The sequence below is a fragment of the Pelodiscus sinensis genome, chromosome 15 (genome assembly GCF_052426305.1).
Source record: "Pelodiscus sinensis isolate ZL-2025 chromosome 15, ASM5242630v1, whole genome shotgun sequence".
Taxonomy (NCBI): Eukaryota; Metazoa; Chordata; order Testudines; family Trionychidae; genus Pelodiscus; species Pelodiscus sinensis.
Window position 1 is genome coordinate 14,483,166 of NC_143066.1, and position 15,083 is coordinate 14,498,248.

Consider the following 15,083-nt stretch of genomic DNA (forward strand, 5'->3'; position numbering starts at 1 on the left):
TCCCACCCTCATTTCCCTCCTCCCCCTACCCCAGTTATGTTAAGTAAAGAGATTTTTTTGTGGCAACACAGGTGTTTTTATTGTATATCAGGAAGGGGGGTTAGGGAGGGGAAAGGGGAAGGAGGTGGGGGTGGAATGTAAGGCACAAGGCCCCAGTGGTGCACACCAGGGGGACTTCAGTCCTCGTCCACATGGAAGCTCTCCCGCAGGGCTTCCCGGATGCAGACAGCCCCCCGAAGGGCCTCCCAGCTGGCAGCCGTGTGGGGCTGTGCGTACTGGCCAGCCATGCGGTCAGACTCTGCCATCCAGGCTGGCAGGAAAGCCTCCCCCTTCGTCTCACATAAGTTGTGGAGCTCACAGCATGCTGCCACCACGTGCAGAATATTGTGCTGGGAGAGGTCAAGGCGGGTGAGGAGGCACCTAAATCGTGCTTTCAGTCGTCCACAGGCCCCCTCGACCACGATGCGGGCCCTGCTGAGCCTGGCATTGAAGGCCTGCTGGGAGGGGCTGAGGTGTCCTGTGTAGGGCTTCATCAGCCAGGGCTGTAGGGGGTACGCCGCATCTCCCAGCAGGCACACTGGCATGTCCACATCCACGTCCCTGACCCTGATGTGGCGGTCGGGGAAGAAAGTCCTGGTGTGCAGCCTCTGGCATATGGAGGAGTTGTGGTTCACCCGCGCGTTACGTGCCTTGCCGACCAGCCCGCATTGATGTCTGTGAACTGGCCCCGGTGGTCAGACACGGCCTGCAGGATCACAGAGAAGTACCCCTTCCTGTTGATAAATTGGAGGCCTGGTGGCCCAGGGCACGGATGGGGATGTGCGTGCTGTCGATTGCCCCCCCGCCCCCACAGTTGGGGAAGACCAAGGTGCCGAACCCGTGGATGACCGCATCCAGGTTGGTGAGGCAGATGACTGTGGAGCAGCTCCCTGTTGATGGCCTTCACCACCTGCAGAGAGACACACCAAACCGCGAATCACTGGGGTGCTTGGGTGGCTGGGAGTGTTTGTTCCCCACCACTGCCCCGCTCCTCACTCCCAGGAGCAACTCCCGCTGCAATCCTGGCCACCGCAGGTGATCTTTAGTATGGCCGGGACAGACCGAACCCTCCCAGGGAGGGCACTTAAACCACCTCCCCCCCCGTTTTCCCTGAGGCAGCCCATGTCCTCCTTGCAGCTCCCCCTCCTGGTCCAGTGGCCAGTGAGTGCCATACCTGCATGAGCACCACTCCAACGGTGGATCTCCCCACACCAAACTGGTTCCCCACGGATTGGTAGCTATCTAGCATGGAAAGCTTCCAGAGGGCGATGGCCACCCACTTGTGGAGGGTAATGGCGGGCCTCATGCATGTGTCCCATTGCTGCAGAGCAGGGGCGAGCCACTCGCAGAGCTCCAGGAAGGTGTCCTTCTTCATCCTGAAGTTCTGGGTCCACTGTTGGTCTGTGTGATCCCACCAGTTGTTCCTGGTGTCCAAACACCAGATGTGGCAGGGCACGCTGGTGTCCGGGTGCCACTCCTCTAGGGCCCCCCACAGGCGGCAGGGAGAGGGCCACGGGGCTGGCCTGCAGCAGAAAGTGCCAGGCAGCCTCCAGCAATTGCTGCCAGGCTTGCAGCAAGACGTTCAACATGAGCACCAAAGTGCTCAGGGATGGCTCTGGCTCCATGATGCCGAGTGCTGTGGTGTTCCAAATGAGAGTGACCAAAGCAGACAGAGAGGAAAATGCTTTTCTGTCCCTCAGGGAGATAGGCAAGCAAGCAGGAAAGCTGAGAACCGGCTGTCCAGGGGGGTCCCATTAAACACGAACCTCAGACAGCAGCCACACAAAGCAACTACTGACCTGATGCCCTGCTGAAACCAGTTTCAGCTGCCCTTAAATGCGATCCAGCATCCAATCAGTGTGGACGTGCTATTTTGAAATAGCAAAATGCTATTTAAAATTAGTTTTTGTGTCTAGATGCGTTATTTCAATTTAGCTTATTTCAAATCAACTAATTCGAAATAAGTTAATTCAAAATAGTGCTGTAGTGTAGACATACCCAAACAAAGCAGTGACTTGGAGATCCATTAATGAGTGTCCAGGTAGATTAAAGTGTTCTCCAACAGGTTTTTGTGTATTGCCTTTTAGGATATCTGATTTGTGTTCATTAATTCTTTCCCACTAAAGAAAGTGAATCTACTCAGTGTCTCTCTGCAGTGATACATGTTTACAGTCACTTCTGTGGCTCTCAGTGGTCTGTGTTGTTATTTAGCTCTAATTAACCCTAAATGTCTTTTAAGAGCCAGTAAGCAGTGAAAATGTTGGTAATGCTGCTAGGCAACATTGACCTCCCTTGGTTCAGCAAATTCTCTGGTTCAGTCAGGTCCTGAAGGCAGGAGCTACAGGGCATATTTTTGAAAAAAGAAACCTCAAGAAAAATATTACATGTGAAAAATAATAAACTTATTCAGGTATCCACAATATGGGTCAATACACATTATCATCTCCTTTACAGAAGACCACATTTTTATTTAGTGTACATAATGTTATTTTGAGGACACCAAAAAGCAACTATTATGTAAATTACATCTTTGGGTTCTCTTCCCTGTCTTTTACTGCCTCAAATTACTAGGTACCTCTTTTGCCATGGTCCAGAGTCCACTGAATCAAGCTGGTACCTTACCTTTGAATTCAGAGGCTCTGAATTAGATCATTTGTTCCTGCTTGATAAATCCTTTCAGATTTTTTTAGTAAGAGCTGTAATATAGCAAAGTATTCTTGTCAAAACCCTGATATTGACAACTATTAATGAATATGTTAGAACCTGAATGCCATTCAGTGATTTAGACATGCAGACATAATCTCTAGCAACAAAACCAGTTGATTTGGCATATTTGTGTGGAAGTAGTCTTTTCATGAAAATATGACTCAATGGTCTTGAAGAATGTGGAGTGAGTTGAAGGGAATCACTGGGCTAGGTTGTAAACTACTCATCTCAGAATCTAGAAAGAATTTCAAAAACACTTACTTGAACAATAAAGTAAAATAATTATCTGTGCACACAAAATAGAAAAGAAAAAAAATTCGGCCCTACCATCACCAACAAACTGAAGGAGTGCTAGGTCAATCTGTCTTTTCCAAGGTGATCCCTTTTGGAGAGCTATTCCATAGCCTGTAGTGGCAAAGATGTATCCACTGCCTATTGTTACAAGTTTGCAACCCTCATCTCTTCCAGCCTTGTAATTCAGCACTGCTGCATCATAGATGAAAGCATCCAACTTCCTGAAATAAAAGACAGCATTTTAACAAACCAAATCATTAGGGACCAAAATTGTCTGTCTTCTTTCATTCTGGACATCATGACCCTGTTAAATGTCATTAATGATAACAAAGAAGCCAAATGACAAGTTGATGTGATGTACATTCTGATATTAACAAAAATCCATCTATATTTTAGATTTAGTTAGGGTTGGTTCTGCTTTGGGCAGGAGGCTGGACTCAATGACCTCCTGAGGTCTCTTCCAGACCTAGGATTCTATTATTCTATGATTTAGTGTGTGTGTATGGGACACAGGACACAGTTTTGAACTTCCATTTTAAGGGACCCTATTAAAAATAAACAAAGAGCATGACTAGTTGTAGTAATGACAAAGACCACCACATTATATATTTGTGGTTCATAATGAGCAACCAATACCTTGATATTCAACATAAACTTAAAGGACAATGGAAATGCTAGTAAATTAGAACAGAAGAAAAATGAACAATGAGCTTTTTAAAAAAAGCAGTAAGTCTGAAAATCTTGACACTTCCTTATCTTTCTCTCTCTTTCCAAAAATACAATGCACTAATGAATGAAGGTGCTGGATGAAAGATTTTTCCAGACCAGGGGAGGTCATTTCTGCCCCTGCCCTATCCCTCCCTCTGGGCTTCCTGGCTTCCCCCCACAGCCCAGCTGAGCTGCCACCCCCATCCATACCCTGCAGCCCTGCTGAGCTATGCACTGGCTTCTGTCCTTCCCTTCAATTCAGCTGTATTGCTCCCACAACCCCCTGCACGCCAGCTGAGCCACACACCTGACTTCCCAGGTCCTGCCTGCACATCACCTTCCTCCCCCAAACACATCATGCTAGGCTCTAATCCCTTCCACCCTCTGCAGTGCCCTTCAGGACCACAGATGTTGCTGGAACAGAGAGTTCCAGTTGATAGAGATGCAGCCAGTAGAGAGGAGAAGGGCATTATTCCAGAGAGAGAGCAAGAGTTTGCACACTTGTGTAAGTGGAGGCCAGTCAGTCAATGGTTAGCAGAGTGAAAGAGGATCTGATTCTAAGACAGAACATGAAAATGTATAGTGGTTAGAGAACATTTGAGCTAATGACTTACCGGGTGACCTCAGGAAACCCAAATTATGTCTCAGTTTTCCTAATTGTAAAATGGATATAATTATATATAAAATAGTAAAATAAATTATTTAGCTTGCAAATACAAACATTCCAAAGTCAGGAAATGCCAGATTTATGGTGACCTGTGCAGTCTTAATTCTGTCTGCTCACGTCTTCAAGCTGTGTGCTGAATGAAGTAGGGGTCTTGTGGAAAAGACAGTACAGGCAGTCCCCGACTTACGCGGATCCGACTTATGTCGGATCCGCACTTACGAACGGGGCTTTCTCGCCCCAGAGCTCGCAGGCAGCGGTCCCGCCACCTCGACCTCCGGGGCGAGAAAAGCTGCTCCCGGTGCCCCTGGTCTGCTGGAGACCGTCTCCAGCAGACCAGGGGCACCGGGAGCAAAGCCGCAGCCACCAGAGCAAAGCCTCAGAAGTGCAGGAACCCGCTGCTGCTGCGGCTTTGCTCCCGGTGCCCCTGGTCTGCTGGGGGGGGGGGCGCAGCTAGTGCCTCGGAGCAAAGCCTCAGAGGTGCGGCACCCCGCTGCGGCTGCGGCTGCGGCTGCGGCTTTGCTCCCGGTGTCCCTGGTCTGCTGGGGGGGGGGGGGGGGGCGCAGCTAGTGTGCCCCCCCCAGCAGACCAGGCTTTTGTTGTGGACCCTGGGGCAGAGCAGCTGGGGCGCTGCCGGTTGGTCCCGCAGCGCCGCTTTGGGCACTACTGGACCAACCCGGCAGCACCCCAGCTGCTCTGCCCCAGGCGTCCTGATTCAGCCACTGCTGGTCAGTTTCATGGGTTTTGCTCACAAAAGCTTATTCCCAAATAAATCTGTTGGGGAACATCTACATTACAACACTATTATGGGATACCAGAGTGTCCTGAAATAGCCATCCCGTGTCTTCCAAGCAAGCCCATTATTTTTGGGCTTGCTATTCCGATGTCCCTATAAACCTCATTGTACAAGGAGTAAGGGATGTTTCAGAATAGCATTTTATTTTAAAAATTCGGTGCTGTATGAACAGCACCAAATGACAAAATAAGCTATTTTGAAATAGCATTGAAATAAGATAAGCAATTTGTGTAGCTCAAATTGTGTATCTTATTTAAAGTTACAGTGCTGTGTAGCTGTGTCTTTGGAGAATGTCTACACTGGGGAGTTATTTTGAAATAACTTCCCTTATTTTGAAATAAGAAGCTGAGCTTCCACACAGCAAGTCTATTATTTTGAAATAACAGGCTTGTTAGTTTGAAATAATATCTCCTGCTCCTTATGAGGAATAATGCCTATTTCAAAATTGTTATTTTGAAATAGTGTTACTGTGGATGCTAGCTGCTATTTTTAAATAATTGGCCTCCACAGGCCTCTCACAGCTGCACTTGTGGCTACTCTGGCCACACACATGACAACTCTAATGCTCCCCTTCTCTTGCAGTTTTTAAAGCTGCAGACAGAAGGGAAAGGGCTTGTAGCACCACACTGGCCCTGCCAGCCCTGTGCCACACAGCAGCACCCTTCAGTGCAGTGATGAACAACCCCAGTGCTCCCTCCAAGCCCCCCACAGCTGCGAGCACACCAGCAGCCACCTCTGAAGCCCCTGGCCAGGGCCAGGGCTGGACTAGACTGGTGCAGAGATCCTGGATCTTATTGAGGTTTGGGGCAAGGAGTTAAACCTCCAGGAACTCCGCACCAGCTGCCAAAATGCTGATGTCTACAGTCAGATGGCCACCAGCCTGGCCCAGAAGGGGCACAGCTGCACCTTGGACCAAGTGTGACTGAAGATGAAAGACTGAGGAAGAGCTACACAAAGGCCAGGGAACAAAATTCTCACTCTGGGGTGTCACCACATACCTGCTGCTATCATGAGCAGCTGGATGCCATCCTGGGGGGGGGGGGGGGACCAGTCACCTCCCTCCTCCCCCATTGTCAACTCCGGCCAAGACATGCAAGACAGGATAGCATCAGCCTCCATGAGAGAGGGGCTGTGAAGGAAGATGACAGCAACAATGAGGAGGAGGAACAGACCAGCCAGGACACCGTGCCCACCAGCCAGGTCATCTTCAGCCTGGAGATGCCCCTCTCCTACCAGGATGTCTCCCAGGGCTTGGATGAAGTTGGGGAAGGCAGTTCAGTTGAGTGCTATCACTTTCCACATGTGGGGACAAGTGGTGGGCTGCGAGGGGCTGCATGCTCCTTCTCGGCCTGGGGGTTGCACAAAAGTCTGTGCACATGGAGGACTCAGCTCCATGATGCTCTCACACAGGCACACCCAAATCCTTTTCACAAGGTTCCTGCACAGGCCTGCCTTACTCTGGACTCCGTGGTGGGACACCTTCCCATGAAAAGCCATCACTAAGGAGGCTAAAATCTTAGAAACACATGGCAGTACCACGCATGGCACAGGTCCTCTCAGGCAGCATCTGCTCCCGATCAAATGTGGCGATGAGGAGGACACTGAACCCCTGCATGGAAACTCTCCCAACACCCTCCCCTCCTCTCCTCCAGCAGGCAGGCATAGAAGTTTTCTCTCTGTAGGATGCTACCATTGCTGGCCTTGGTGTGTGTGGGATACAGTAGGAAGCCAAGCTGCCCCTTCCCCCACTCCAGCCAAAGTCTCCTGGCCTAGCTGGCAACTTCCCATTCTTGCTTGTCCCCAGGACATGGAAGTAGTGAGGCTCCGCAGGATGTCTGTGCTCCTGCAGGAAAGTGTCCACTGTCTAGCAACAGATGGCCTTGCTTGTAGCACATCACCATTATCTGACATTCAATGAAGGCTCAGAGATTAGGGCGGAATGCTGGGATCGTCGCTCTGACTGGGGGCTGAGACAGGCATTCTGGGAGCAGCTGTTCTATCAGCATGAGGCTATCTGCTCCTCGATCATCACTGTTGTGCAGCACCTGGTTGTGGCTCTTGAGTGGTCCATCAGCCACCCCCAAACCTCCCCCCAACTCCCAGCACCTGCACCCACCCATCTGGCTTCTTCTCCTAGTCCTCCACGGTCCACCAGGTTCCACGAACGCGTGGTAGTGGAACCTCTCAGGCAAGCTGAAGCCTCATGAGGTACCCAAGGCAGGTGCCAGCCCCAGCCCCATCCTTGAGCCCCTCCTCCCCACCTTCCCTCTTTTCCTTCCTCCCAGTTTCTTTATCAAGTCTCTTCCCTGTTGTATATTCCCCAAATAAAAAATTAGAGTTGTTTTAGTTGTTTTTCAAAACAAAAAGACTTTTTATTTGTTCTGCATGAAACGGGGAGAAGATGGGAAGGGACAGCAGGGCAAGGGAGGGTAAGAACATAAGAACATAAGAACGGCCAAAGGTCCATCCAGCCCAGTACCCTGTCTGCCAACAGTGGCCAATGCCAGGCATCCCAGAGGGAGTGAATTGAACAGGTAATGATCAAGCGATCTCTCTCCTGCCATCCATCTCCACCCTCTGACAAACAGAGGTTAGGGACACCATTCCTTACCCATACTGGCTAATAGCCATTTATGGACTTAACCTTAATGAATTTATTTAGTTCTCTTTTAAGCCCTGTTATAGTCCTAGCCTTCACAACCCCCTCAAGCAAGGAGTTCCACAGGTTGACTATATGCAGTGTGAAGAAGAACTTCCTTTTATTTGTTTTAAACCTGCTGCCTATTAGTTTCATTTGGTGGCCCCTAGTTCTTATATTATGGAAACAAGTAAATAACTTTTCCTTATTCACTTTCTCCACACCACTCATGATTTTATATACTTCTATCCTATCCCCCCTTAGTCTTCTCTTTTCCAAGCTGAAAAGTCCCAGTCTCTTTAATCTCTCCTCATATGGGACCCGTTTCAAACCGCTAATCATTTTAGTTGCCCTTCTCTGAAACTTTTCTAATGCCAGTATATCTTTTTTGAAATGAGGAGACCACATCTGTACGCAATATTCAAGAAGTGGGCATACCATGGACAATAAGATATTCTCTGTCTTATTCTCTATCCCTTTTTTAATGATTCCTAACATCCTGTTTGCTTTTTTGACTGCCACTGAACACTGCATGGACATCTTCAGAGAACTATCCATGATGACTCCATGAGCTCTTTCCTGTTTAGTTGTAGTAAAATTAGCCCCCATCACATTAAATGTATAATTGGGTTTATTTTTTTCCAATGTGCATTATTTTACATTTATCCACACTAAATTTCATTTGACATTTTGTTGCCCAGTCACTAAGGGTACGTCTACACTAGCCCCCTAGTTTGAACTATTGAGGCTAATGAGGGTGACTGAAATTGCAAATGAAGCACGGGATTTAAATATCCCATGCTTCATTAGCATGTTCCTGGGCAGTCACCATTTTGGAAACTGACTAGCGTGGAATAACTGACTGCGTCTACACGCAGCAGTGAAACGGGAGTTCGAAATAAACCCCTTAACTCGAATTAGGTGTTAAACCTCATTTCACGAGGAGTAACAGCTAATTTGAGTTAGGAGTTTACTTTGAACTCCCGTTTCACTGTCGCGTGTAGACGCGGGCAGTTATTCCGGGCTGGTCAGTTTCCAAAATGGCGACCGCCCGGGAACATGCTAATGAAGCGTGGGATATTTAAATTTGAACTAGGGGGCTAGTGTAGATGTACCCTTAGTTTGGTGAGATCTTTTTGAAGTTCTTCACAGTCTGCTTTGGTCTTAACTACCTTGAGCAGTTTAGTATTGTCTGCAAACTTTGTCACCTCACTGTTTACCCCTTTCCCCAGATCATTTAGAATAAGTTGAACAGGGTTGGTCCTAGGACTGTCCCTTGGGAACCACCACTAGTTACACCTCTCCATTCTAAAAATGTACCAATTATTCCTATCCTTTGCTCTCTGTCTTTTAACGAGCTCTCTGTCCATGAAAGGATCTTCCTCTTATCCTATAACAACTTAATTTACTGTGCTTAAGAGCCTTTGGAGAGGGACCTTGTCAAAGGCTTTCTGGAAATCTAAGTATACTATATCTACTGGATCCCTCTTATCCACATGTTTGTTAACCCGTTCAAAGAACTCTAATAGATTAGTAAGACATGAATTCCCTTTACAGAAACCATGTTGACTTTTGCCCAACAAATTATGTTCTTCTATGTGTCTGACAATTTTATTCTTTACTGTTCTTTCAACTAATTTGCCTGGTACTGACATTAGACTTACCAGTCTGTAATTGCCGGGATCACCCCTAGAGCTCTTTTTAAATATTGGCATTACATTAGGGCTACGTCTACACTGGCATGATTTTCCAGAAATGCTTTTAATGGAAAAGTTTTCCGTTAAAAGCATTTTTGGAAAAGTGCGTCTAGATTGGCAGGACGCTTTTCCGCAAAAAAGCCCCGATCACCATTTTCACAATCGGGGCTTTTTTGCGGAAAACAAATCTCTGCTGTCTACACTGGCCCTTTTGCGCAAAAGTTTTTCAGAAAAAGACTTTTGCCCAAACGGGAGCAGCATAGTATTTCTGCAAAAGCACTGACAATCTTATATGAGATTGTCAGTGCTTTTGCGGAAATTCAAGCAGCCAGTATAGACAGCTGGCAAGTTTTTCCAGAAAAGCAGTCGCTTTTCCGGAAAAAGTGGCCAGTCTAGACACAGCCTAGCTGTCTTCCAGTCATTGGGTACAGAAGCTGATTTAAAGGATAGATTACAAACCATAGTTAATAGTTCCACAATTTCACATTTTAGTTCTTTCAGAATTCTTGGGTGAACGCCATCCGGTCCCGGTGACTTGTTACTGTTAAGTTTATCAATTAATTCCAAAACTTCCTCTAATGACACTTCAATCTGTGACAAGTTCTCAGATTTGTCACCTACAAAGGATGGGTCAGGTTTGGGAATCTCCTTAACATCCTCAGCCGTGAAGATTGAAGCAAAGAATTCATTTAGTTTCTCCGCAATGACTTTATAGTCTTTAAGTGCTCCTTGATCATCCAGGGGCCCCACTGGTTGTTTAGTAGGCTTCCTGCTTCTGATGTACTTAAAAAACAAAATTTTGTTCTTATCTTTTGAGTTTTTGGCTAGCTGTTCTTCAAACTGCTTTTTGGCTTTTCTTATTACATTTTAAAACTTGCTTTGGCAGTGTTTGTGCTTCTTTCTATTTACTTCACTAGGGCCGTGTCCAGACTCAGGGTTTTTTTCGGGAAAAGTAGCCTTTTCCCGAAAAAACTTCCCCTGCGTCCAGACTCAAGCCGCGTTCTTTCGAAATTATTTCGAAAGAACGCGGCTTTTCTTTCGATGGCAGTAAACCTCGTTTCACGAGGAAGAACGCCTTCCTTCGAAAGTTCCTCTTTCGAAAGAAGGCGTTCTTCAATGTAAAGAGGCCGTCTTCAAAAGAGAGCATCCAGACTCGCTGGGTGCTCTCTTTCGAAAAAGCGGATTTCTCTTTCGAAAGATCCGCCTGCAATCTAGACGCGATCTTTTGAAAGAGGCTCTTTCGAAAGATGCTTTCGAAAGAGCCTCTTTCGAAAGAAGCCTGCAGTCTAGACATAGCCTAGGATTGGACTTCCACTTTTTAAAAGATGTCTTTTTATCTCTCACTGCTTCTTTTACATGGTTGTTAAGCCACGGTGGCTCTTGTTTAGTTCTTCTACTATGTTTTTTATTTTGGGGTATACATTTAAGTTGGGCCTCTATTATGGTGTCTTTGAAAAGTGTCCATACAGCTGGCAGGGATTTTACTTTAGTCACTGTGCCTTTTAATTTCTGTTTAACTAACCTCATTTTTGCATAGTTCCTCTTTTTGAAATTAAATGCCAGAGTATTGGGCTGCTGAGGTGTTCTTCCCACCACAGCAATGTTAAATGTTATTATATTATGGTCACTATTTCCAAGTGGACCTGTTTTAGTTACGTCTTGGACCAGATCCTGTGCACCACTCAGTGCTAAATCGAGAATTGCCTCTCCCCTTGTGGGTTCCTGTACCAGCTGCTCCAAAAAGCAGTCATTTAAGGTATCAAGAAATTTTGTCTCTGTGTCTCGTCCTGAGGTGACGTACCCAGTCAATATGGGGATAGTTGAAATCCCCCACTATTATTGAGTTCTTTATTTTGATAGCCTCTCTGATCTCCCTCAGCATTTCATAGTCACCATTACTGTCCTGGTCAGGTAGTGGGTAATAGGTCCCTACTGTTATATTCTTATTAGAGCAGGTAATTACTATCCATAGCAATTCTATGGAACATATTGATTCGTTTAATATTTTTACTTCATTTGATTCTAAATTTTCTTTCACATATAGTGCCACTCCCCCACCCGCGTGTCCTTCCTATATATTTTGTACCCTGGAATGATTGTATCCCATTGATTGTCCTCACTCCACTAAGTTTCTGTGATGCCTATTATATCAGTATTCTCCTTTAACACGAGGGACTCTAGTTCACCCATCTTATTTTTTAGACTTCTAGTATTTGTGTACAAGCACTTTAAACACTTGTCACTGTTTATTTGTCTGCCCTTTTCTGATGTGTCAGATTCTTTTTTATGTGAATGTTTTTCATCTGATCTGGCCCATACTTTACCCTCTTTCATCCTCTCCTCCTGACTAAAACCTAGAGAATCTCTATCAATAGACTCTCCTCTAAGAGACTTCTCTGTCCAATCCACGTGCTCCTCTGCACTAATCGGCTTTCCCCAATCTCTTAGTTTAAGGGGAGGAAAAGCACACAGGGGCAATGCAGAGGCCCCTTGAGGGGAAGCCCAGCAAACAGTCTCACCGTTAGCCTTGGCTGAAACTCTCCCTCAAGGTCTCCTGAATGAGCACACCCCCCTGATGGGCTTGCTGAATGGCAAAGGTGCCTGGCTATTCAAAAACCCCAGCCAGCCACTCAGTCTCTTCTCCCCATCATGGAAAGTCTCCCCCTTGTTTCACACACATTTTGAAGCACACAGAAGGCTGCTACCACCTGGGGGTGTTCCGGTTACCATGTTCCAGGCAGGTGAGGAGACTCTGGAACCTCCCCTTGAGGCAGCTGAAGGCACCTCCACAACTATGTGGTATCTGCTGAGCCTGTCAAAGATCTCTTTGATGGAGTCCAGGCTGCACGTGTAGGGCTTCATCAGCCAGGGGAGCAAGGGGTAGTTTGCATCACCCATGATGCACATGGACATGTCAACATCCCCAACCCTGATGGTGCAGTCAGGGAAAAAAGTGCTGACATGCATCCTCAGGAAGAAGCTGGAGTTCCTGAATACATGGGGGCCAGTATGGGGATGTGGGTGCCATCAATGACCTTCCTCTCACAGTTGGAGAAGACCATGGTGGCAAATCCAGTGATAATGGGGTTGATATTGCCCAGTATGATGATCCACCACAGCAGGATGCCATTGATGGCCTTCAACACCTATAGAACCATAGAAACATAGAATCACATGGTTGCAAGAGTCATTGGGAAGTCACCAAGTCCAGCGTGATGAACTACCAAAGGGCGATGGTGATGTGTTTCTGGTGGGGAGATGGCAGGTCTCATGAGGGTGTCCTATTACTTGAGGGCATGGGCAAGCCACTTGCAGAGTTCCAGGAAGGTGGCTTCCGCATGCGGAAGTTCTGGACCCACTGCTGGTCATCCCACCACTGTCTGACGATACAGTCCCAACAGTCGGAACTGGTGTCTTGGCACCAGAAGCGGCATTTCCCCGTGTGCAGGGGAGGATGGAATGGAATGTGGTGCATGAGGATGACCCAGGCCTGGGTGAGGAGGTCCCCCGCTCCGCGCTGGTTGTTGTGCTCCTGCAGCACCATGTGGGCAGACTGCATGAACTCTACTGAGGCAAAGCAGGAAGTTAAATAATCTATTACTGCTTTGCAGAAGCTTTGGCTCCATGTTGGAAGTGCTGCAGCATCTGCAAGGGCAACCAGAGCGTGCGGCATGAGTTTACTGTCCCTCAAGGAGGTAAGAAATGGAGAAGAGGAGCATGAGATGCGCCTGTAGAGAGAAGTTCCTTTAAGCACAAGTCTCAGATAGCCTGTAAGCAGCTACAGGAATTGGTTGCAGTCCTGATGCCCTCCCTGGAGCGCTTCTGGGGAGGCTTTAAATGTGATTCAGGCTCCAATCAGTGTGGATGTGCTATTTCAATATAAATCTGTGCTATCTCAATGGAGACTTGTAGTGTGGACAAGCTATTTCAAAATAGCTATTTCACAGGTTATTATTGTGAAATAACTTATTTAAAAATAATCTTGTAGTATAGATAAAACCTTAGTCTCTAATCTCTGGTCTGCTGTAGGGAATAAATTCAAATTAAGATATGCAGCTTCAGAGACATTAATTGCAAAGCTTAAGTTGAAGTATCTTAACTCAAATTTTGGTGCCATTCACACTGCGGGAAGTCGAAGGGAGCATAGTCTCCCTTTGACTTCCCTTACTCCTTGTAAAAGCAGGACTATTGGCATCGACAGGAGTGCCCCTCTCAGTTCAAATTAGAGTGTCTTCACTAGACCCACTAATTCAAATGTTGGAAGATCAACTGCAGCTGCTTTGATCTTATCTGTAGTGTAGACATGGCCTCAGGTGCCATATGACTCCTCATTTGTTTGTGGATGCAGACTACCACAGCTACCTTTCTGATACCTGACTCAGACAAAGAATTATGAGGGCCATTGTCAAGAAAGTGCTTTGAAATCTTCAGGTGAAAGGTGTTACAAGTTGAACCTCTCTACTCCAGCACCCTCAGGACCTGACCAGTTCTGAACAAGAGAATTTTCTGAACTACATGTGGTCAATATTGTCTAGCACCATTACCAAAACTTCCACTACTTACTGGGTTGTTAGAGGACATTTAGGGGTAAGTTAGAGCTGAATAACAGCACAGAACACTGGGGCTACGTCTAGACTGGCCCCTTCTTCGGAAGAGGCATGCTAATTTCTAACTTTGGAATAGGGAAATCCGCGGGGGATTTAAATATCCCCTGCGGGATTTAAATAAACATGGCCGCCGCTTTTTTTCCGGCTTGGGGAAAAGCCAGAAAAGAGCATCCAGACTGGCGCGATCCTCCGGAATAAAGCCCTTTTCTGGAGGATCTCTTATTCCTACCTGAAGGAACTGTCAACAAAGCCTCTGTCGAAAAAGAGCATCTAGACTATAGCCAGTTCTGGTGACAAAGCAAGCCACTTTTTCGACAGAGTCTAGATGTTCTCTTTTGAAAAAGTGCAGTGTGGATGCAATAGCACCTTTTTTCGACATAACTCTGTAGAAAAAAAGGTGTTATTCTTTGTAGAATGAGGTTTACTGCCGTCGACAAAACTGCTGCATTCTGTCAACTTACTGTCGACAGAACTCGGCGGTAGTGTAGATCCAGGTATAGTTTTGTCGACAAAAGTCCACTTTTGTTGACAAAACCCTGTAGTCTAGACACACCCTGAGAGCCAGGACTAGTGGCTGTAAACAAACTTTATGGGACTATGGGAAAGGTGGCCACACCCATGAAAAGTGGACATCTGGCTAACTAAAATCATTCCAGATCATGGATGTTTCTGGATGAGAGAGTTGTGTATTAGAGAAGTTCAACCTGTATAGAATTTCAAATCATTGCTAATATTAATTAACACTATGATTTAAAATCCTCTCTCCTACCTGAGAAATAATGCTTCCAAATAGTAAATAGGTATCAAAATAGTGCTTTTTAAAATTACATTTGTTCAGAACAGGACTAAATTGGTCACACTTATATCCATAGTACATCACTGGTGGGCCCCTATATAAGCACCTAGACACACAAAACAGATTATTGCCTGTATT

The 15,083-nt window shown here is 46.5% G+C and overlaps 1 protein-coding gene across 1 annotated transcript in view; it reads right to left on the reverse strand.

Annotated features, from left to right (window-relative positions):
* Positions 1-15,083, reverse strand: part of GRIN2A (glutamate ionotropic receptor NMDA type subunit 2A) — a 511,029-nt gene that overhangs the window by 63,566 nt on the left and 432,380 nt on the right. The window contains exon 10 of the mRNA XM_075899286.2: positions 3,073-3,260. Within this exon, the coding sequence (XP_075755401.2) occupies positions 3,073-3,260 (188 nt within the window). The remainder of the gene's footprint in view (positions 1-3,072; positions 3,261-15,083) is intronic.